This window comes from Tyto alba, unplaced genomic scaffold (assembly GCF_018691265.1).
Source record: "Tyto alba isolate M040663 unplaced genomic scaffold, T.alba_DEE_v4.0 Super-Scaffold_7, whole genome shotgun sequence".
Taxonomy (NCBI): Eukaryota; Metazoa; Chordata; class Aves; order Strigiformes; family Tytonidae; genus Tyto; species Tyto alba.
The window spans coordinates 35,042,835-35,066,713 of record NW_024881328.1 but is presented as its reverse complement, the minus strand read 5'-3'; the positions used below and the strand labels follow the sequence as shown (position 1 = coordinate 35,066,713).

At 42.3% G+C, this 23,879-nt stretch overlaps 2 protein-coding genes across 13 annotated transcripts in view; one reads left to right on the top strand and one right to left on the bottom strand.

The window, feature by feature from the left end:
- The window catches only part of MFSD6 (major facilitator superfamily domain containing 6), a 48,603-nt gene extending 42,231 nt beyond the window's left edge, over positions 1 to 6,372 (top strand). For 8 of the 11 annotated variants that reach the window (XM_032995244.2, XM_032995240.2, XM_032995239.2 and 5 more), the window contains 2 exons: positions 1,421 to 1,701; positions 4,157 to 6,372. In XM_032995244.2, coding sequence (XP_032851135.1) covers positions 1,421 to 1,701; positions 4,157 to 4,339 — 464 coding nt within the window. In that variant the 3' untranslated portion in view covers positions 4,340 to 6,372. Of the gene's footprint in view, positions 1 to 1,420; positions 1,702 to 3,887; positions 3,940 to 4,156 lie in introns of all 11 variants that reach the window. The other 3 variants (XM_032995250.2, XM_032995249.2, XM_032995251.2) reach the window with 3 other exon arrangements.
- On the bottom strand, positions 5,174 to 22,202 carry NEMP2 (nuclear envelope integral membrane protein 2). 2 transcript variants are annotated; one of them, XM_042783843.1, is made up of 9 exons: positions 22,002 to 22,202; positions 19,470 to 19,585; positions 17,767 to 17,995; positions 17,516 to 17,588; positions 16,414 to 16,507; positions 15,635 to 15,749; positions 14,763 to 14,988; positions 12,777 to 12,953; positions 5,174 to 5,758 (listed from the first exon to the last, which is right to left on the bottom strand). In XM_042783843.1, the coding sequence occupies exons 1-9, from the start codon at positions 22,123 to 22,125 to the stop codon at positions 5,683 to 5,685; spliced, it is 1,230 nt and encodes a 409-aa protein (XP_042639777.1). In that variant the 5' UTR covers positions 22,126 to 22,202; the 3' UTR covers positions 5,174 to 5,682. The 2 variants fall into 2 exon arrangements, with proteins under 2 accessions (XP_042639777.1, XP_042639776.1); XM_042783842.1 differs by lacking the exon at positions 5,174 to 5,758 and adding an exon at positions 7,242 to 10,596.
- Between the last annotated feature and the right edge of the window lie 1,677 nt (positions 22,203 to 23,879).

Sequence of the window (23,879 nt, the reverse complement as noted above, 5' to 3'; positions counted from 1 at the left end):
CCTGTACTGAACTATTCAAATATTTATTTTGCTGGAATTTTCTTCGCCTCTGTTCAAATGATAATGGCAAAAAATGGAAAGGTGAAAAGGATATTTGCTGCTTCAGTTTACACATCAGCTTTCGGTTAATTACACGTGAACCTACAAAATAATAGTTTGTTCTTAGTGGCCTTATTCTATTTAGTTTGTTTCAGTCTTTGGTTTTCGTTTAATACACACTACCCATCTTAAGAGTGTGTATCTTAATTTTAGGCATGGCAGTAATTAGGTTGCTTTCAACAAGACCAGTTGGATGAGTAAAACTAAGCATGTGGTCAAGTGTGTGCAAGATTAGTCTCTTAATTTCTTCGCTAGTAGAGAACATCCAGCCATTGCTTAAAATATCCAGTACTAAGAGTCTGTGAACAAAATATCATTTTATGTTTTTGAAAAAAAATCTTTTTAATCAGTGAAATATTTCTACTCAGAAAAAAATATTTTCTCAGAGTTTACAAAACGTTTTATTTACAGACTTGCAGAGAACATACAGCTATTACTTAAAATAACCAACAGTTTCTAACAATCTAATTACTTTTTGTATAGATAAAGACTCTGTCTCTTCAAGATTGTAGGACACATTGTGTTGGGTCATGGCAGTCATTTCATGGATGACATTTCAGGACAGTTGTGAAAACTATTTCAGATTATCAGAAGACCTTAGGGGTAAATGTTTGTTGGAAGGATTTCATTTTTACAAAAAATTGTTTTACCTGAAACTGTGACAGATATTTTGTCTCCTTCACGGTGACCCTCTAACCTTGTTCTTTTCTCACTAACTGCATAACTCCATATTAACTATGGAGGGATTATTTGTTTCTTAAATAAAGTGGTGAAGGTGTAAAACAACTTCTTTAAGTCAGATCAGTAGGTTTAGAAATGTTAAGATCAGAAACGGCTGTTTAGATGATGTAGGCCATGGAGCTTCACTGAACGGTTCCTGTCTGAAGCCAGTGTTTAGTTATGAGTGAGTTGTAAAATGCAGAGAAAGAATTTTGCTACACGTCTAGAAGGCTTTAAACTTCCATATATCATGAAAATTACTTCTTTTAAATTTTCACGTAATGTGAAAGTGTGTATTTCTAATAGCTAGCTGGGAACAAATGGACTGCTTCGTAGTCTTTAGCCCCTCCTGTTTATGCAGCCATCTAACACACCTCGCTGCAGCTGCAGAACAGCCTTGCCTGTAAGGACAACATCCCCGGCGCGTTTCCTTAACTAGGTTGTGGCGTCTCTCCCTCCTGGCTGTTTGTGCCAGTGTTCTGCTTTCATTACAGTGATAACCATATTATGAAAGCAAGAAACACTTCGAGTTCGTTGCCTACTTCGCATTTTTTTTAAGCTTGTTGGCTTTTGCCAGTGATTATTTTGTTTTAAACTTCAGAAAAGACAATGCTGGCAGAAAGGATCCCAGTGCCTTCCAGTCCTGTTCCCATAGCAACTATTGACCTTGTACAACAGCAGTCGGAAGATATCATGCCTCGGACTGAGCCCAGACTCCCTCTAAAGAAAACTAAACACCAAGAAGAGCAAGAGGATGTGAACAAGCCTGCCTGGGGCATCAGCTCTTCTCCTTGGGTCACCTTAGCTTATGTTGTCTACCAGATAAAAGAGATGGTTAAACTATCCAAAACCAGTCCAACTCCCGAGAACCAGCCTTTGCAGGTAATCTTCTAATGTACTGGAAGTTCTTACGTATTTATTGGATGCTTGAAAACCTTTATAGCTGTGTAAATCTGTTGGTACCTGGCAGGTATTCTCTGTCAGCTTGTGATAAACTCAGAGCTGTGAAACAGTAGTTGAAAAGCTGCATGAAATAGAGTTGTTTTCTATGTATAGTACAGCAAGAATAACTATTTTTGCAAGTATTATCTTCCTGAAGATGGGAGGGAGGGAGAGAGAGACATAGAATGAGGCTCTGTTTTACAGGCTTTGATATACTTGAATTCCATTTAAGTTTATGTCTGTTTTCATATTAGTTGGAATCTGCGGGTTATGCATTTTGCAAAATTTACGAGGTGGTAATTGAACGTGAAGATGCATGGCTTCTTAACAGAGGGTAGAAAGATTTTTATGTAGTTTTGCTTCCTTGGGTGACGCTGTCGAACGTCTACGTTGTTGCAGAAATAGGTGTTCCAGACAACTTCTGATGGGATACAGAGCCTTCTGTTCAAACAAAGTTAATATTTTTTCTATCTAGTTACACCGGATAAGAGCCATTCCATGATCTAAAATGTCTGATTGCTGATGCTTACTTTACACCATTTCCCTTCTGTCCAGTCTCCCCTAAAATACATTGTAATACCTTTAGCTTCATCAGTGATTGTATGGGCTTGGATCTTGAACTATCATCTAATGCTTTGGACATGCCTTTCAGAATGAAGCTGAAGCATACTGCTTCAGCAAAGTAGGGAAGTGCTGTCAATGCAGGTTTTAGAACAGCATGGTTAATATTAAAACCACTGTGTTTACCTGTCTGGAAGGAGTGGGTGAGGTTCCTTCTATGCAGCCGGTAGGCATAAACACAGAAATGCTTTTTCCACAACCGCTGTCTTTAGAAATGGGTAATGTGGGATATGAGTGTGAATCAGCAGAGCAGAGTGCGTAGGAATTTCACCTGGCCAGCAATCTCCTGCCTTTCTTACTTGTCTTTATTCTTGCAGATATATTTACAGGCATGTCTGCTTTAGGTTGGTTGGGTTTTTTGTTTGTTTGTTTTTGAACTTCGCTGAGTCAAAGAAGGTGCTTTTTATAGTGACACTGAAGATGCCATTGGGCCTCTGACATCAAAGTCATTTGTCCAGACAAACTGCTCTGTTTCCCACTGGTAAATGCCTTCAGGGTCTTGGCTAGTACAAGCCGTCACCTTTTAAAAAGAAAAATTGGAGAAAAGCAGTTGCACAGAACTTATGCAATGAAGATGGCAAGAAAATAATGTTTTGCAGTTGGGTGGCTTCTGAGAGGGACTTGTCCAACACTGCTGGACACCACCCAGCTGCTTCGCTGAGAATGGTGAAGAAGCCAGAAAGGCTGTTGTGCCTGTTGGCATCTCTGTGGCACACGATCTCTTCATTATTATTTCCTTCCAGTAAAAGTACAGTGCTGATACAAAAGTAGTTTTTGCTGATGTGCCAGAATTCAGTGCAGCCCATTGTATTATTTTCTTCATTATCTGTGTTCTCCAAAATCTCTTATCCCTGTTTTAGTGCCCCAAAAGGGCAAACCTTCTCCAAAGCATTGTAGGTTTTGTGCTCAGTCATTTATTTTAGGCTGGTGATACTAAAATACTAAAACTACAAAAAGGCTGCCCATCTCTCTTACTAAATTTGTTAAATAGCCTCCTTAAAATGAATATAGTTCACTTGGAAGGAAGGTCAGTGCACAGAAAATGGTATTAGTGACAAAAATTATTCCTTCTTATTGCATTAAGAGTTTGGCTGGATTTTGCTAGTGCTTGCTTATACTCCTTCAAGCAAAGGGACATGCTTGCCATATTCTCTGTTCTTCAGTGCAGAACAAATAATCATAGGTAGTGTGTCATCTTCTAATGTAAACTGTGTCAGTGTGAAGGCTTGCTGTTTCAACCTTGAGGAACGTCACCGGCGTTTAAATGTGCCCTCACGTTCCTTAGTAAGGCCTGCTTGAGTAGACTGCATGGAATCGTACATCAGGACTGCAAATGTTCTGCCATTCAGAAAGTCTGAGCAGTATCTTGGGGAGGGAGGGAGGGACCAGTTGAGTTTTAAGGAGCATGAAAAAAATGTTACGGAATTGTTTGGTCAAATTAATGATCTTGTCTGAACTCTTTGAAGTCCAGTTAACTGTTCTTTTTTCCCTTGAAACACAACAAGTTTGTTTTTTGCATGCTTCTTGGGAAAGTGCAGTTAGGAAAAGAGATGGAAGGTAAGTTACTGTCTGCTTGCTATTAGTGTCATCTGGATTTAAATGTACGACTTTTGCTTTGCTTCTTTAAGTTCCATTTGTTATGTTGCGGGCATTCAAAGTAAGCGCTTTGTGACTTTCCAGAAGTGCCTGAATGCATCTGGGGGTATACCACTGGGGACAGTGTCCTGAGTGTTTATACTGACTTTTTGCACGCGACCTTTTCCCCTCTCTTTAGAAAATCAATGAGAATTGCAGTGCTTCATCAGCCAGCTCGGCAAGACAACCCCAAAATCCAACAGATTCTGGGCAGTCCAGAAATTGTTCAGCACCAACACCTACAGCAACATCAGATTCCCAAGTAGATGGCAACTGCGTTGCGTCAGATCATGATGCTCAGCCTGCTGCTGCAGGGCCCTGAGATGCGCTCATCTTATCAAATCCAGTGCATGGAATTCTGCTTCTCACCTGGGAAACGCTGGAGTAGGAGCTCAAAAGTAGGACTTCCTTCATCTTAATGATCATAATGTGATGCAGTGCAAGCTTTTAACTATATAAAGAATATTCATATGACTACACAGAGCAACGTGAGCAGGGAAGCCAAAAGTTCGGAATTCTTGAGGGAAGGGATGTGGCCGGATCTAAACGGTAGGAAGAATTCTTGGCTGCTTTGCTAAAGCTGAGTCAAGTGCTGTGAGATGTCTTTGCAATCTGTAGAACAAGGGAGTTCACTCCTCCCTGGTTGAGGCACGGAGTGCCTTACTTCGTTGGATAATTTTCTTTGAATTTGTTCCCGAGAAAAAACGAAAAGACTTTTTAGGAGAGAAACTGGGTTGCCCTGCATAATCTATTAGAAAATACCAGATCCAGTAAATATAGGAACAGCATGAACTGTCTCTGTAAAGATTTCTCAGAAACAGAGTAGCTTTAGAAAGCGTATCTTCATATTATGGTGATGGATTAAGTAAAACACACACATATTCAAAGAATATGTTTTTGAAGCTAATGTTACCTTGTTTGAGATAGAGGTTTAGTTCTGCAAAGCAAAGGTTTTGAACTGGCATTTTAGTGAAACAAAAAAGCTGGAGGGAGGCTTCTGAAGAAGTTACCCTCTGTGCTTGCAGCCCTTCAGTTGGGCATAGGTTGTGTGCGCTTGGGTAATTTTAGATTTGATGTTGTATTGAGACAAGAATCTTTGATCAAGATTGCACAACCTGAGATTGATCACGGTTTCAATGGACACATTGGCTTTTTGTTTTTATTTCATCATCTATACAATGGTTTATTTAATGCTGTGTAGTTACTGTGGTTATTTATTAAGAAAACAGTAAGCTTTAAGTGCCTAGGGAAGGTGGGGGGGTGGGGAGGAATCGCCTAAAAATCTTAACGATTAGGATTTATAGGGGCAAAGTTCTTGATGCAGAAATCGAGTGAGGTTCTCAGGAGGAAGCAAACATAACTAAATTGCAGTATGTTTAGGACACTGCTTTGCCCAATGAGGAGAGACACTGGAAGACTTTGGATTATGTTTTGTTATGCTTTTCAATATTAACTGCAGCCAGCTCACTCGCTGGTGCACAGTGAAAATTGCTGCTGGAGGGAAATGCTTGGGCTCAGGGAGGAGTTGGGGGGTGTAGTCCGGAGAGTGTTCTGGCCCGTTTGCTTATGTTAACAGCTTGTTCCCAGGGGATTCTGAGCACTCGGCTTCTGCAGGACTGAGGGAGTATTGCTCAGCCCTCCGTGGAATCAGATGCAGGTGATGTGTCAGGCCTCCCGCGGGGAAGGTGGGTGCCGTGGGGCTGTCCAGCGATCCAGAGGCACGGCTGGCAGGAGCACAGGGCTGGGGGGGAGAGGAAGATGGCAGCAGCTAAGAAGAAAAGGGGGCGCGCAGTTTTACCCACATTGACATCCAGTTAGCTTGGCTGAGGGCTGTCCCATAGCTGTGCTTCAGCTGTGCTTTTAGAACAACCCATGTTCTGGTGGTGCCTGGGACCAACACCATAGACAATAAAAAGAAACATCGATGACTAGCCACTAGTTACTTTTTTTGCACTTGAACTTAAATGTACTGTACTCACGTAAATCCTCATGACTTGTCTAAGTGTCCTTTAAAATCAGAAATGTATTTATTGTATGTTTGTATAACTTTGGAGAGAATTAAAGACTGAACAGGTGACAGGACAGAAGGATGCTAAAAATCATCTTGAGGCAAACCAACCATTTGTTGCGTTCATGCTGTACGGTGTTACCTCAGCTGCTACTGCATACCACCTGGATTGTGAGGTGAAGAGCTTGTACACTGTGTTTACACTTCAGAATTGTGTATTTGAAATGCCTGCTCTTTTTGGAATTGTATAGTCATTCTGTGTTGCAAAATGGACATGTACACCTGGGTTTTGATATTTGTGAAACTGTAAAAAACTGTGGTAAGAAATATAAAATATCCGTAATATATTTAATAGCATCGATCTGAACTTTTATTACATTTGCTCATATTACAGTGACAACGGCGAACACAATCACTTGGATTGAAAATAATTTGGTGATAATGACCTTTTGCTAGGCTCGCTGGAGGATAGTGCCTGGAGGACAGAGAACCTACAGTCTGGGAACTACTCTTGCACAGTGTTAAAATCTGTTTCATGGTAAAATCTGACTGTAGGCACAAATTCCCTTCTGTGGGGTGAGGGGAACGTAAGGGATGCACACCACTGTACATCATGAAGAGGTTGATATGGAAGTGTGCAGAACATGAATGAAAGTCACAATTAGATTATGTTTGTCCCCTTGCAGTTTTGAGACAGAGGCTGCTAAGTGCAGGTCATGTCAGCTTGTACGGAAATACTTCCAATTTCTGTTTCTGATTAACGAAGTATATTTGCACTATTGCACCTGCCCTATATGGTGGCACATTTGTCTGGAATTTATTTTTATTTTAGGTGTAGGACAGTTCAATTTTTACTATTTCAACTGCTTAACTTGCACGAATACAAAAGCTATGACAGGGAGAGATCTTGGTTTTGTTTTGTTGTTTGCATGTGTGGCTGCCTGGCCTCACTTGCCACCTTACGGAATTTGGCTTTGTGGTGGTTTGGATGTGTTATGAGCAGAGAATGGGAATGGCAAGTTCCTTCAGGGAGATGCATTCATGGTAAAGGGGACACTGTTTTGGAGCAACCACAGCTAATGCACAGTTACCTTTTCTTAAATGTGCAACAAGGGAGAAAACATTGGGACATGAACACACCCAGTTTGTGTGGCTCCTCTTTGTCGTATGTCCTGCTGTTCTGAAGAGAGCAAATGCGTAAGGGGGGAGAACTACATAGTTGAAAAATATTTTTATTTAAAAAAAACTTGAAAGTACGAGACAGTATATCAAGTATGCTGTACCATGAACACAAAATAAGTGTGAAGTTCTAACCCTTTTTTAAACACCACGAAACAGACGATAAATGTAACTCATCCTTCATTAAGGCAGAAAGGTTTTTCTAACAGTTAAGGCAATGGATTAACATCTAGATTCTGCCCCCAGATTTTCTAGCTGAACACTGGACAGTACTTAACAATTGTGTTTCAGTAAACCTATGTAGTATCTATCTATCACAGGAGCACCATGCAAGTAAACTCACTGTTGGCAAAGGGTTCAACAGCAGTTGGTTTGGGTGGGTTTTGTTTACAAAATGTTTCCACTGCTGGAACAGGCTTGGGAGAATTTTTAAGGTCAGTATCAGCTATCCACTAAAGTAGTCATATTTCTCCTATGTTCCTGCGCTTCTGTCTTGGATGTACTTAGTAGTTTCCTGTTCCACTTTGGATAGTATTTGCTGATCCCTGGCAAATGACGGACTTCACAACTACATAAAATGTCAGCTGATTTTTTTTTTTTCCCCCTTGTTGGAGTTAGGTGTACCTGGTATTGTTCTAAATGATTTAGAAAAAGGGACAGTGTCTGAAAAACGTAATTGTCTATTTTTGGAGGGCTTTTATTTTTAACATACTGGTTATGTAAAGTATTACCTTAATATATTAACTGGGCCATTGTACATAAATACATATTATGTACTTATGGAAGGATAATAATCAGTACCTTGGTAAAGACCAGAAATCCAGAAAAAACTGGGGGTTTAAGCTAGGGCAAATCTCATTCTCCCCCTTGGCCTCAATTCACATGGATGGGAGTTTTTAGCTAATTACAAAGTACACTGAAAAAAAATGTGTATTTTAAAATAACATGCAAAACCCATTTAACATTAAGACACCTTTTCTGACTAATTTGTAATAATTTTAAATACTTCATTTTCATGATGGCAACACAGGCAAAAGTAAAAGAAATCTTTAGTCTGCTAAGATCATTGGGGGGAGGGGAGAGGAGTTTCCATCCTTCTCCCGAACTATCAAAGATAATGAGGCTTTCCTCTTTTCACAACAGCTGCTTGCTAGTGACAGACCCCCCCAAGCCAAGCCTGACTCCCAGAGCACATGTGGCAATTTAGCTGCGAATCTGGTAGCAGCAGCCCCTCTTAGAGGTGAATCTTACTGCTAGTGGCCTTCCTCAGCAGAACTCTCTTGCGCTGTTCTTGAATGTTGTGGACTTAACAGTGAGTGTATTTTGGATCACCTGCTTGACAGGGCTTCTCTCTGCTAAGCCGGCTGTAAGTTCTGCATATATATTTATAAATTTACAGCACAAAAGGCTGTTAACTGTCTCTTTACTGTAAAATGGAAGAGTTACTTTTCAAATGAAGCAAAGCTGAAGCAATATAAAGGAGGAAGGACCATGTAAGTCAGGCTTTCAAGTACCAATTCTGAGTCCTGTTTGGTACATAGGAGCTCCTGGCATGTGGTAAGGCAGCACTTCTCAGTGCTGTTACAGGTAACAGATTTTCTCCCTTGTCCTGAGATGGACAATGAGAAACCACGATAGTGCGTGCACTGCTGAGTCACGCTGCATCACTAGGCACATTACAAATAAAAGATCTCCCTTTTAGAGCAAATATAGCCTGGTCTGACATGCCCTGCTGGAAAGCTAACTGCTTCCCACCACTGGCAATTCCTGGTGGGTTTGTAAGATCAGATGGTGACAGAATTAATGGTCTTTTGTCTTCTGCAGTTTGGAAGACAGTAAAAGAAAACAGCAAAGTGAGGACAGAAGAACATAGGGATGGTTTAAAGAACAAAAGGAAATGATCTCTGCAGGTAGATGAACTGAGGGGGCATGATTACTTCCTAGCCTAGGATTGTGTAATAATACATAAGCTGAAAGACATTAGATTGTCTAAATTTCTCTCCTTGTTCTTTTCTTTTCCTCCCCACACATCTCCTGTGCTATGTCTCAAAGAGGGCTGAAGAAGGGGAGGTAGGAGCCAGGTGTCCTTCCCTCCTTGTTTTGCCAGGAATTACTTTTGGCTTTTTATTGAATGAGCAAACTACTGAGAACTCTGAGGACAGTGGAGCTATATGTGCATTAACAGCATCACTCTGGCTCTGCTGACAGCAGCTCCTCCAAGGAGCTGAAATAGCCTCAGCCCTCGTTATCTTTTCTGGGCTGTTGAGTGGCCTGGAATGGACAGCAGCACCCATTGGAAGTAAGGTGACAGTGAAATTGAAAGTAATAGTAAAAATACATTTGGGGGTGGAAATCCTCTCCTAAATCATCTGTCGTCAGAAATGGAGAAGCAGAGGACAGAAGAAAGGTTCAGCAGAGGGACCCGTAGGAGAGGGAAGAAGAATATGTGAAGAAACAAACACATGGAAAAGAACAAAGTGCAGTGTAACAAGCAGAGACCAAGAACAGAACAATGAAGTCAGGCAAAACAGAACAATGAAAAGTCCCTTGAAAAGACAGGCAGGGTTCAGAAGAGTAAGAGGAGCTTGAAACAAATGTGGAGAGGTGAAATGAAGCTAATGGACAGGCAACCTGGCCAGAAAAGCGAACAAACCTTGTTCAACTGTTAACTCTCTATTGATCTTCAGCACTGAAAAGCCTCACAAACAATACTTTATCAGCACACTAACAGCATTATTAAAATTCTTGACAGATTGAGTACTCAGTAGAGTATTAATAATGGCTTCTCCTCCTTCTAGTGCTCAGCACAGAGGACTTGACAATGAAAAGGGCCAAAACAGATTCTCTGTTTTCTAGAGGTAGTATCCTTGGGAAAAAGGCATCCTGGTGGGACAGGCTGCTGCCAGTACTTGCTTTGGAAAGAAGCAAAGTTTACTTCCCCAGTTAAAGTACCAATAGCATAAGAATCCTCTTCACTTGAAGAGTCCCTATGGTTTCCTTCTGTTGCTCTAGTCAGGAAGCATCAGTGATACAGGAAACATTTTTTTTCAAAAATCCTTGTTTGTCCACCAGCAACCACAAGAAATTACCAAGTGTCAGTTCTGTCTGTATCCTTCCTTTCTACGAAGAATATGTTTTTCCCCGCCTTTCTTTCGTTATTTTCCGAAGTTCAGAGCAACTCAGTAGCATATGGAAACAAAATTTGTTTATGTGTTTCCTCTTCATCCTCATCTCCCTCGTGGATGGAATGGGCTGGATCATCTCGCTCAGATTCTGCCCTTGTCTCAAAGAGCTGCTCTTCCAGGAAGAAGCTCCCGATCCCGTATTCCTCATCATGTGCCTTTGTTTCTGCAGGTGAAACGTGGGGAGATCCCAGAACAAAACCTGCAAACCTGCCAGATTTTTAAGGGGAGAAGTGATCAGCTGAGAAATGAAAAAAAAAATACTGTAAATGCGGGGCATACTGCCAATTAAGCAGGGATGTTGAAGGGACATGCCCACAAGCAGTGTGGACAAGAAGCTGCATCTAGGGAGACCTGATCAACAGAGTAAATGGCAATGGATGGCAACAACCCTGAAGATTTGTTTCCCTGCCTCATCTTTTCAGTCTTCAGTCTATTCTGTATGTGTAACTTCTGCTCTTCTGGAGGCCATCTGCAAGGTCTTGTGACTAAGCAAGAAGATCTAACTTCGTTTTCTCATCTTGTCAGTACTCGCGGGGTAATCCAGAACAAGCATTTGTACAGTTGGATAGATGGTACTTTGCTTCTAAAAATAAATTAAAGCTGTAGCATATTTGAGACAAAGGCTGTAAGAATTCAGGTAAGTTGACATGGCTAATGAAAAATGGTGAGCACTTCGCATTCCTACATCGCTGTGCTGTCGCCTTGCTTCTGGTGCTGCATGCACACTCTGGGCAAGCTGAGCTCGAGTCTTGCCAAAGAATTCCTGCTTTTGGTGAACCTAGAGCTGCAGACTACGAATTCTGCAGCTGCTCCAAGTAAATGCCAAACTGGAAGTCTGGCAGAACAAAACACAAACTTAGTACTGTCCCTACGTTTCAATTTGCCACAAATCTGACTTTCAGTGGACAACTACATGGAAGAGGGAGAATGGAGCTGGAGGTTTCTGGCAAATGTGTGGAAGCAGACGGCAGTTCTGACACCTGGGTAAGTGTCGACAGCATCAGAGAAATGTAAGAAAAAGGAAATGCAGCTACATTCTGGAGTTCTGGTAAACTGATCAATAATTTACATTTTAGACTTAACATTTCTGCAAGATGAATGTTGTCACCTCGTTCTGCTTGGAAGCACTGTTAGTCTAAATGGGGAACAGAGTTGGACTGGCTGCATTTTACAGGTTTGGCTTGAGTTGAACTATCTTCTGATGCTTAATGGAAGCTTGGAGGGGTACTCAACTTTAAATCGGACTTCTGTTGGTTCTCCTTTTTATTTCTGTATTTTTATAGTGTTTATATATAGTTTATAGTTTATATGAACCATATTAACTGAGTGGCTAGAAATACATGCGTCTCAGTTGTTTGTTTTGTGCATCTGGCAGTATTTTGTATTACAATACTGCAGTGAGTTTTCACTTTTGATATCTTTCAATCACACTACAGAATGCAAGTAGCTTAGAAAATGATGGTTTAATGATAAAACTATAAAACCTGGCAGAGAGGCTGTGTGCCCATCCAAGGAAGGTGAAGGTTCTGAAACCAGTTTTAACTTTTTATCGATTAAATTCCAAGCTGACGGAGGCTCATTTGAAATTGTGACACTTGGTTCTGTGGTGAGGGCCAAGCCTTTGTGGCTTGCTAACACGTGAAATTCTGCTGCTGATATCTTGAAGTTTTTGTTTTGATGAAAATACACTGCTGTTATGATTAATTTTGTGTTCTGCAGGGTTTTCTGGCTGCACTTACCTGACCCTTCCCAACCCATATTTGTCTTAAGTTTGTCTCTTAAGCTGTACCTGGAGTAGCTCTTCTACCTGTTACACTTCCCAGGTGCAGGCACTGATTTCCTCCTCTGTATTCTTAGTCTTAGATATCAGTTGATACTTCAAGTAATAGGATTCCTTGGCTGTGCAGGCTTGCAGTTGAGGAATTTAAACCAGGTAATATTTGAGCGTGTATCTTCAGCCTGACCCAGTTTTACACAGTGCAAAAGTGTACTGCTCCAAAACTGAAGAAAGGGGCATTTCACTGGGCATTTGACCCAGCAGCCACCTGGGTCACTGTGTAGGAACTTACAGAGGCACTGTAGGAAGCATGTAAGTTTTAAGGAAAGGTGCCATTGCCACGAATAAGCTGTGAAAGCGTGCACACTCTCAGAGTAATTTATGGTCAGGAAGCAACAAACAGGGGGTTTAATACCACCAGCAAGTAATATCCTTGAGAGGTGTGGCTGTGATCTTTAGTGGCATTACTCAAGAAGACAGAGCTACCCGCACATCTGACTGCCTGCAAGAGAAACGCACCTGGAACGGTGCCTGAAGTAGCATTTGGGTCTGCTGCGTAACTGCGTCTGTACATCGTGTTTCCTGCCTTAGAGAAGCCAGATTTTCTTACCTATGTGGGGACTGGAGTTTGGATACAGCTAACCACGATGGGAAGTCTGGGTTCCTGCAGAATGAGCGTAGCTCCTCCAGAGCTCTGATAGTTTCTCTTTCACCTTGTTCCTGATACTCCTCTTCAGTAAGGTATTTAAACAGCAGCTTTTTTGATTTAAAGTGATTCTTAATTTTTCTAGGATGAAATGAAAACAATATTTCTGAAGTCTTCTTGCACGTAATCATTGTCTGTCCTTTTTCTCTACTACCTGCTATTAACATGCATTATTCACTTTTACCCTTTTAAGAGGGCAAGCTACATTCTTGCATTAAAATTTTAGGACAAGGTGTCTAATGTTTCCTAGGCTGTTTACCCTAGGTCTTAACTGAAGTTGTAGAATTCTACAGAATGGTATCTAATGAGCTTCAAATAAGCTTTGGATCAAGTCTTTATTGTGTATGCATGGACTAAAATCTCATAGAATTAAATAGATGGCTGCTTGCTCAGCCATTTTTAGGTGCAATATGCAAAATGTGTCTGTGCAGAGACATGGGCTGAATCAAAACCCAGTCTGCATATGTAACTTCAAAGATAAGCAATGCTCTAAGTCTGTTATGAGTTGTTCATGTTGTTTACTAGATTGCTTCTCTTAAATCTTGCTTTAAATTACAAAACTGAGTAGTCTGAGGCCAAAATGTTTACAATCTGATGTTTTTTTAGCTGCTGCGTAGTGATGTATAATATAATTAGATATCAATTAGAAAGTGTGCCATGTTCTGTTCCCTTCTGTCGACTGCTTTCAATTTAAATGTTGTGATGAGTTAAGATAAGCAAGGGCTGGATGCCCATAAAACTTTCAGCTCTGTATAAAAACACCTGCTCCAACCAGCAGCATTCAACTTTCCTCCTTATTTCCCTGTAAAGAAAGAATGAACCCTAGCCCTTGTTCAGGTCAAATTGTAAAGGTCTTGCTGGCTCAGTGGGATCATTACTGGTCTTAACTAAGTCCCCATTAACAAGGGAAGTGACTCTTTATCAGGGAGGGTGGGGATAGGATGAGGGAGAACTGTTTTAAACTGTTGGAGGAGAGATTTAGATTAGATGGAAGGAAGAAGTCCTTTACTGTGCAGGTGGTGAGGCGCTGGCCCAGGGTGCCCAGAGCAGCTGTGGCTGCCCCCTCCCTGGAAGGGTTCAAGGCCAGGTTGGACGGGGCTGGGAGCACCCTGGGCTGGGGGAAGGGGGCCCTGCCCGGGGCAGGGGGTTGGGACTAGGTGATCTTTAAGGTTCCTTCCAACCTAAACTATTCAATGGTTCTGTATCACAGGCAGTTCCCATTCCACATGCCACAATATAAACGGGGCTCTGGGAATACAAGGGTATGTCTCCACAGTGGTAACAGATTGTTTCCATGAATTTAAGGTAGCCATGTACCTCTAGTCAAATAACCTTGGAAAACTAAAACCAGTGGAAACCATTGGTTTTGTGGACATGGGTTTTTAGTCTCTAAACTCTACACTACCTGACCTACAGGTTACACTAAACTCTACACTACATAACCTAACCACTGTTTTAACATCTGCTTCCTCAGTGATAGTAGACTGTTCTACCCCCTAAGATTCAGTACAAGTTACCTGCAGATTCTCTCACTACACAAGAAACCAAGGCAGTATTGCTGCTGTCTGATCAATCAGCCAAACAGAAATGTTTTCATTACCATATGCTGCAGACTAGAAGGTGCTACATTTGTATTTAAGAGCACAGTCACATTTCTCCATTCTCCATATAACAAAACTTGTGCTTAAAACTGCCAAATGGACAGTAATTAAATTCCTGTGTCTCAGGCTTTAAACCTTTTCTGTCTGTTGCAGCTTTACATCTGGTAAAAATATGAACCTAGTACTAGAAATTCATAAATCATTATTGAAGTATAATGGTTTTTTCATTATCAGCCTCCGGTATTTCCCGGTGATACAGGGTGTTGGACATTCACAAATACATACAAACCTGCCTATGTGACAAGCAGCACCGAGGGGGTAACACAGGCCTTTTGAACAGAGGCTGACTGCTATTACTGCATATGCAACTTGAGGTATGGTGACACCAAAATAAATCAAGACAAAGGCTGTTAATTGTAGAGTCCACGTGAACAAGGTTATGCTCATTTCAGTGGTAAGTGGTCCATGATGATAGCAAGTGGCAAAGCTGGCAGTTCCAACAGCCAGAAAATATCCTGTAGAAACAGAAAAGAAGAACTTGGAGAAAAAGATGCAAACTACTCATATAAACTTCATTAGTTTGGTTCACAAAGCTTGCAACTGCTGTGATGCACAGCCTGCTGTTTCTCGTGTTGTCTTATAGATACCTGCATTATGTTGTATGTTTTATATTTCAAAAGTGTGCAGAGTTCACAAGGTGATCTATGAACAGCCTCCAGCTAATGCTATGAGCCACATGTGAATTCTCCCCATGCCAGAATGTCGAGACAGGTGCCATATCTATAGATTTGTCAGCCCCTGCAGCCACATCCAGTTAACAATTTATGTATCCAGATCCAGCAAAATACAAACCAGCGCAGCTGCCCTTTTGCTGTTACAGGGAAAGCAGGTGGTGGCAAATCAATGAACAAATAATATGGGCAAAGTCTGCTCTTAAAGCTGCTACTGGCCCACTATATCAAACTCCTTATTTAATGATACAATGCAAGCAAATGCTCATCTGAGTGGATTAGGAACCTTTAGAATATTCCAATGCCTGTATCTTAGGAGAAGAAAGTACTCCATGAATGAGTCACCTGATTTTGTTTTCTATGGGCAGGTATTTATCTAACCACTAAATTAAACCAAAATCTGCAGCACATTTTTTTATAATTTTCTTACCCAACAAGTAGTTTCTGTGTTCTGACCACAACCACTGCATATTCTCTTTGAAGCAGTAAATAAAATAGAGGGATGACATCCAGCAGCCACTCATTAAGATCCAGAAGGTACTGTGCTGGAAATTGGAGGGGAAAAAAAAAAAAAAAAAATCCAAGTCAGAATCAGGATCGTTGTGTGCAAGGGAACTCACAGGCAAACCCAGATGTGATATTCAGTAGATCTACAGGGCTTATGACCTGTTAGACTTCCATTGTACAGTGCTCTGCACACTGCAACTAAACAATATCAATTCTAAGTGGAGCAGCTACATTTCTGCATTTTTGCATGGTATAAGCCTATTGCAGTGCATTTCCAATTACCATATCTCCGCATTATTGTGGGAATGTAAGGATTTTGTGAAAGTAAAGGAAAAATTCACATCTGCCTTGCAATGAATTGTCTCTGGTGAACAGAACAGAATCTGTCCCAGTTGCCACTAAAACTACATTTTGATTTTGATTGATTCATAGATTCAAAAGTAAGCTTAACTCCAGTTCGATAAAAATAAATTAATTCAGAATAAATTCTTCTTGCACATCAACAATCTCCTGTAAACTCAGGAGCAAGCTAACTAGAACTTTATTCTGACCTAATTATATTTAATTGAAGCAAGAAATCTTGCAATCATTTCAGTGGGGTTACCTGGCCACAAAAGCAGAGCAAGATCAGAATCTGGCTCTGTACACTTCCTATATTATGATGATTATTGTTATTATTTTGTTTTATAAATGTAGATTTACCCTTGGAATAAACCTTTTAAGTGTCAACAGAACAAAGACTAGCAGAGCAAAAACACCCAGTATCATTCCAGAAAGGTAAAAGAACTTGGTACTCCTGTAAGAGAACAAGAGAGAATATGGTGAGAAGTATAATTTGTAATTGGTTAAGATGCCAACACTTGTAAAAACAGCAGTGATATTCAATAAGAACTTAACACAGCTGTAAGTTAGAATTGTAGTTACATGGTTTACAGGCCTAGTTTAGATATTAAATCCATGTAAGGAAAAATTCCCAGCAGATACTTAAGGTCACTGCACTTGTTACAGGCTAGGAGATTCTGTTGGGTTTTTTTGAAGCTCACGCTATTTCTGATTTCACTGACCTTCTAGTTTCTACTAATTTCATTTTCTTCTATGTACCGATATGGTTCTGTACTGCAAGAAAAGTTTTATTTTTTCAATTTAAAATGTAAAAAAACCTCCACAAACCAACAAGATTTTTTTAATAAGCTTATGCATTTATAAAGTCTGACTTTTTTAATTCAGGGTTAACTCTATAAAACCTATTGCTGCTCTGCTTGTTTTAGAGGTACCTCCTGACAATTAATTTGTGACTCATTCTGCTTTGAAGTCATGGGACACATGTTTTGCTATAACAGTAAGTATCCTCCCTTACACGCTATGCAAAACGTGCATCAAAAGAACGATGGGGAAAGGTTGGCACCAAGGTGGAGGCAGATGATCTCATCCTGAGCATTTCTCGCTGCAGGAGGGCATCGCTGGTAATACCTGCAGCATTATTTAGCATTCAGCTATCATCACTGGTCTACAAAAGGGAGAGAGAATCTCTCTGAATCCACACACATGCTCGCTGAGGATTGTCTTGGTGTCACCCAGTGCAGGAAGCTTGGCTACAAGGACCCTAACACAGCTAAGTGATTAATAGAGTGCAGCACTCCAAGATATGGCACAATCTGCCCAAACACAAACGGTATGAAGAAGTTTTAAACATATGTTCACTTTCCTTATTTCACTTTCCCAGAGAACCACCTCTTTAGCTTAGAAAACAGACCAAAGATGCACGGGCTTTGGGAAAGGTGAAAACCCAGCAGCTATTACTCACCTGCTCAGGCTGTTTGCAAAATGGAACAGAAAAATTCCAGCTACAAACAAAAACAAGAGCTTTCCATCTAGCACTGAAAAAAGGGGGGAGAAAAAAAAGAGAAACAGACTTTAGACTAATTCAATCTGAAATGCTGATTATACAAAATATCAACAGAGAAGTCCCAAGCTGCTTAAAGAAGAGATGGTACATTCACTAACGCTGGAAATACCAATCTATCTGTAATCTAAACTGAAAGCTTTTTTACTTACTTTTTCGTTTCACACTCACAGTGTACAGTTTGGGTTTGAAGGGCTGTATTTTGAAACAAATATCCTCTCCATATTGTTTTATGCTTATGGAAGTTTCTGTAGATGTCTCTGGTTTCCAGAAGATTTGAACAGCACATACAGCAAACTCAAAAACATTTTCTGAATTACGACAGTTGCTTTTTTCTGAAATAGGCTCAAACCTGAACATTTCTCTGCTGTTAACTTCTACCTAAAAACAGAATACACAGAGAAGTATCTCAGAATCACTGGAGTTTTTTGTTTTCTGAACTATATATTGATCCTTTAGGCCTTACAAGGTGATTCAAAGAACTCAACGTCAGCAAAGTTCTATGGAGGGGACTCAATCCATCCAAAAGCTCAGTGGGTTTGGTTTTACCATGACACTTGCCCATGCACAAGTTTCTAACAAAACCAGGAATATTTGACTGACCAGTTTGTGGATGTTCATACGCTTCCCCATTCCTCTCCTGAACCATAAGAAATGGGACTTGCTTTTCTTGTAGTTAACAATGCAATCTTCATGTTGGAGACAGAAGAGGGATAAGGAAAATGAAAGATATTATAACCAGAAATTTAAATACAAGCATATTCCTGTTGAGTATTTTGGGGTTTCTTGCTAGTTCCTAGCAGCCTCCCCCACAAAACTTGTAAAAGATCTTGTTGATCTTTTGAGATGGGATGATCTTCTTGGAGATCATGATTCATTGTGAGCTCTTGATCAGAGCCTATTAGACAACAGACCCATCTACAAAAAAAGTGATGCAACAGGTAATAAAACAGGATTGTACTGGGAGAAGAGACAACACGTCAGCAAGCAATTTGTTGTGGGAAAAAAAATCTGAACTTCTTGCTTTTAAGCATTTACTCCAGGAATGCTTGTGTGACTGCTGGATGGTTTTACCGCCTGAAGTCTGACTGTTCATGGAAACACCTGCAGCGTGTTCCTGAGGAAAACAGTCCTGGGAACAGACAAAGAGATGTGCCACTTCTGATATTCAAGAGCAAATTCCTCCAACAGAGATGAAGTTAAACTGTTTCCTTCCCTTGTCCAGAGACAAACTTCCCAGGAATAAAAAAAAAAAGGGGGGAACCACACAGATAGTCAGCTTCTGCCTTTAGTTATTATTACTTCCACTGTTGAGGGATTTTCATATTGTTTTGAGCTAATCTCTAAACATGTTTGTTGTAAGATGATCCTCTGTTACTCAGAAGAACAGAAACGCACTGCTACTGCTGTTTTTTCATGAGTCACAATCTACTGCTTCCCATACTGTGGCCTGGTATGCTACAGCGAGTGAATGAGAACTGCATTTTATCCTCAAATCTAAAAGTTTTATAAAGACATTTGGTGATAACCAAAAACATTTGTTGCAGAGGTTAGCAGTGGACCATCAGTAGAAAAGGTGTGCAACAAAATAATATGCAACACTAAGTTAATGATTGTGTGGCATCATACTGTAAAGCCTGGCTGACATCCTCCTAATAAAGAGACCAAACCTCACTCCATCAGAAGTGGAGGATCACAGTGCTACATTTTTATCACGGTCCTGCCTATACACTGTTCAAACTACTAATTACACAGAGATACTGCTTTGATCTTGCTAACTGATGATGCACTTCACTGGCAGAAGTTCACGTGAAATGTACTGCGTGTCTGAATGATTCCCAAAATGGCCTCTTACCTGAAGAGTCGACCAAACGTACTGTAAGTAAATGGTTCTGTTTTGCACATAGCAATAACAGTTTTCATCCTGTTTCTGGATGACATCCATTTCCTGCAAAAAGCTACAGTTTCTACCTGGGGGAGGGGCAGAAAAGTTAATTTTAAGCATGTATCAAATACAAATGTATAATTTTCCTCCATTTCATTATTATCTATGCTGAAGGAATCACAAGCAATTTGTAGATAATCAAACATGAAAACTATGCTGCAGAGTAGCATGTTCAATATGATTTAGATGAATATTCAAGTTAGACTTCTAATCATGCCATTTAGGCTCCAGAGTAAACTGCAACACCTTTGAGGAAAAAAAAAAAAAAAATCTAGGGTGGTATTTTAAAAAAATGCAATCCATAAAAGCTTGGCTTTGGTATCAGTGTTTTGATGGCACTGGAGTAGGGCCTCTGGGCCAAATTCATTGCTGGCACGAGTGGGTGTAACTCCACTGGAGTCGATGCTTATACCAATGGTGAATGAAACTGTGGGAGTCTGAGCAGGTAAACAGGCTTGCATATTAAAATAGTCATTTAGCACATGACACAGCTGCTGATCGCAGAAATCATACTCCTCTCCCTTGGAAATGTTTCTAATGTTAAATAACACAACTCTTCTTTTTAAAACAAATTTTCCGGACATAGTCCGGCCATGATATGTAGTAAGGCAACTTGCACCGATAGCTTTAATTAGGGATGCTAATAGGTCTAACTCTCCTGAAACGCTAGTGAGCCCCTAAGATCTTCAGAATTACATTGCTCTTTTAGGCAGAAATGCACCTAAAAGATGTATGGAGCAAACTCTGAAGAACAACATACATTCCAATCTATATACATGTGTAAAATATACCCTACAGTGCATTACTGCAGTGTTCCAGGAACATAATTAAAGAGAAGAATAAAGGAAATAATTACAGATCTGAGCAGAGGGAATCATCTGGCTCACTGAATAGAAAATGTAGGTCTACGCCAAGCTCAGTAATAACTGCTAAAACACTGTCATACTCTCAGAACAGCATAATGAATATGTGCAAAAGTCTTAATCTGGACAAGGAGATGCTGTGTGCAGGTAAAAACCTGCCCTGTCTTTATAAGGAAGCTGAATTTGGGCTAAATTACTTTCTAACCAATTTAATTAAGCCAATGAAAAATATCTGTGTGGATGTTCTTACTTAAGTTTATTAAGTCATTCCAGAATTAAAGTGGCCACAGATGATCCTGCTAAAGTGGTTTGAACTTAAAATTTGGGCATTTTTATTGTGAAAAATTAACCATCTGATTAATTTTCATCCACGGCAAATCCAGCAGGAGGGAGCACAACCCTTGCAACAAGGGCTGGCTGTACCTCTTGACAGGTGCTTCCATAAAAGTCATCAGATGAGGTTGCAAAAGGATTCATCTCTGAAGCTTTGCTGACTGCTGCAGCAAGCAGGCGAGGCTGGGCACTACCCAGGGCTAAAACCGAGATAATCCAGTGCTAGGAAATGGCAGTACCCTAGCAGGACCAAAAATGCAGCCGCGAGTGCCTGCACCTTCCCCACAGGGTGTATTATGACTTTCTGCCACTATGGATAAACGATCTGTCCACGCTAGACGTAACATGCTCCATATACAAATATTTTCTTACACATACACCCTCTTATTTTAAGGCATTTTCTTGAGAAAAAATAATTTGCTTCAAACATGGTATCAGCACCATACAGTGAAACAATCACGTTTTGAAACGGAAAGATGCTTCTGAACAGGTAACGGAGACGGAGGAAGATTCTGGCTACGTTGAGGACACAGAGAGAGCAGCTCTCAGGTTTTGAGATTACAACCAGTGGAGGGAATTGGCATCTGATGCAGAATCCGGTGAATGGCCAAGACTCGGGAACATCAAGGCAAGGGGGGAAGTAGCTTCTTTTGATACTTATCACAACTAATAACTTTTAGGGCTTTCACTGCTTTTGTTAATAAAAAGACCTGTTCTGCACCCCCTTGCCCTGAACCGAGCTAATGAGAAAGCCAGCGGGTCTAACAGAGGCCCCCAGCCCGTTCCCCATGGCCTTCCCACCCCCGCCTCTGGCTCGCTCTCCATGCGCCTGGGGCCGCCTTGATCACCCGAGTTCAGGCAGGCCACCCGGTCCCACGCAGCATATCCTGGTGGAAACCGCACTGATAGCGGGCCGAGCAGCAGCAAAACAGCAAGGGCTGTTTTCAGGGAGCGGGTCTGGCCCCTGAAGCGGCTTTAGCTGCCGGGCAGGGCCTTTCCGCAGGGCAGCGCCATTTTGGGCCGAAGCAGGAGGCGCGCTGGGGGCTGAGGGGAACCGGGGGCAGGAGAGCGCATCCCTCCCCGCTCCCTGTTCCCAAGGAGATGGGGCGTGCTAAGCAAACCCATCCAGCCCTTCCTCAGCCCGGGCAGAGAGGAGGGACCCCCCCCTCCCCACCCCGGACCGCCGCCCCGCCCGCGGCCTGCCCTGCCCCACGCACCCCTGCGGGGCGGAGGGGAAGGCCGGTACCTGCTGCCGGCGCCTCCCCGCTGCCCGCCGCCGCCCCGGCCAGCGCCAGGAGGAGCAGCCGCAGCCCCAGCCCCAGCCGGGCCCCTGGGCGCCGGCAGCGGCGGGGCGGCCGCGCCGGACTCATGGGGCGGCCGCCGGTCTCCGGTGGCGGCGAGGGCGAGGGCGGGCCCCGGCGGGGGGAAGGGGCGGTGCGGCCCCCGCCGCGCTGCGCGGGCGGGTCGGGGCGGCCGGGGCGGGGACTCGTCCCGCTTCATCCTCAGTGCTTGTGAGGGGGGCACGGCGGGGGCAGCGGCCTGTCCGGCGCCTCTGAGGGCGGCGAGGCACCTTTTGTGGCGTGGGGTATGCTGGCTGTTGTTTCTCTTCCGTGCTGTTGAGGTAAGGGTGTGTGCGTGGAAGGACAGAGACAAATCGTGAATGCAACAGCACAGCAAAAGCGTTTCCTGGGACTGCGGTCCCATCTCCGCCTAGCTGACCGAAAACTCCGACTGCTTTTACCAAGGTACAAATTGGTCCCAAAACAAACGTTCAGGCGAAGGGCTTGCAAACACTTCCAAAACTCAGCCAAGACAGCTGCCCCAACCAAACAGGAGAGTTAATGTTTGCCTCTGTATGTACCCCATTCCAGGGGCCCCTGTCCCCCCCCAGCCCGAGGGAAAGGCCAAGCCAGGTCAGCAGCGTGCCGGCAGCCAGCGCGTGTCTGTCGGGCCCTCTGCTCGCCCAGAGGAATTCCCTGAATGAAATGGGATTAGATGCTTTGGTGGAGGTGAACGTCCACAGCTTTTCTCGTGTCTCCTAGGCAGCCAGAAGAAGAGCCTGGAGCAGGACGCGCCGATGCCCCGTCAGCGCTGTGAAGACACCAGCCAGGTCCAACTCAGCCCAGTCCCCGCTTGCTCGCTGCAGTCGTTTTAGATCGGTTGTGAGTCACAGCCAGCAGTCAGGGGTGGAAAGGGCTGGAGCTTTTTTCCTATTCTATGAAAATCAATAAACACCATTTTAACAAAGCATTCTGGTATCACCAACATCTATTTTTATACCGAGCCCTACACTTGGCCTTTCCAACCTGGTTGCTTTGCTACAATGCATTCCTTTCCTTGTTCTTAAAACCATGCTGTTTCTCTGCGTGAAGGTTGCTTTTGGTTTTATTTTTGATTGTTCAGGGCTGGATCCAATTCCTGGGGGTGCCAGGATGGGCTTTTTTAACACCTGAAGGGGGCTGCCCACTGCCTCGCACCTTGTCTCGGCACTTACATCTGTGGGGAGTGGGTGGTGCGGGGCTGCGGCTCTCCTCGCCTCACCTCCTACACCCGCTCCGCGCTGGCTGGGCTTGCATGTAGCTGTGGATTATTCCTTGCAAGTACTGAGGAAGTGGAGAACAAGGGCAAAAATAGTTGGGATTTGATAGGGTGTGCAACATCTGACAAACTTCAGTCTCTAAAGGAAGCAGCGATTGATGTGTATCTCTATTTGTCTTTATATAACTTTTCAGGCTCTTTCTCTAGCAAATGTGGTGAAGAAATAAATGCTGGATTTTGTGTTTATCTGCTTCCCTAATAAACCCATAGAAATATGTTACCTCTCAGTTGTGTGTCTAAACAGCAAGGGACAATCATAGCCAAGTTATTAGAGGAATCCCTTTCACATTTTCAATTTGCAATATTTTTTTGGTTGTGTTAACCTTCTTGACTATTTTTCCTGGGAAAGGAGACACTCCACATTCAGTTCTTGCTTGTATTTTCATTCCTAGAGCTCTTTGCACTTCACCGCTAATTAACTTTCAATAACTGTCGTAGGGTTACAGTCAGTCAGCATGAATCAGACAGAAAATGTAGCTTTAGGGGACCGCACTCTGTCAAAACCGATTAGAAACCTTTGCTTGAT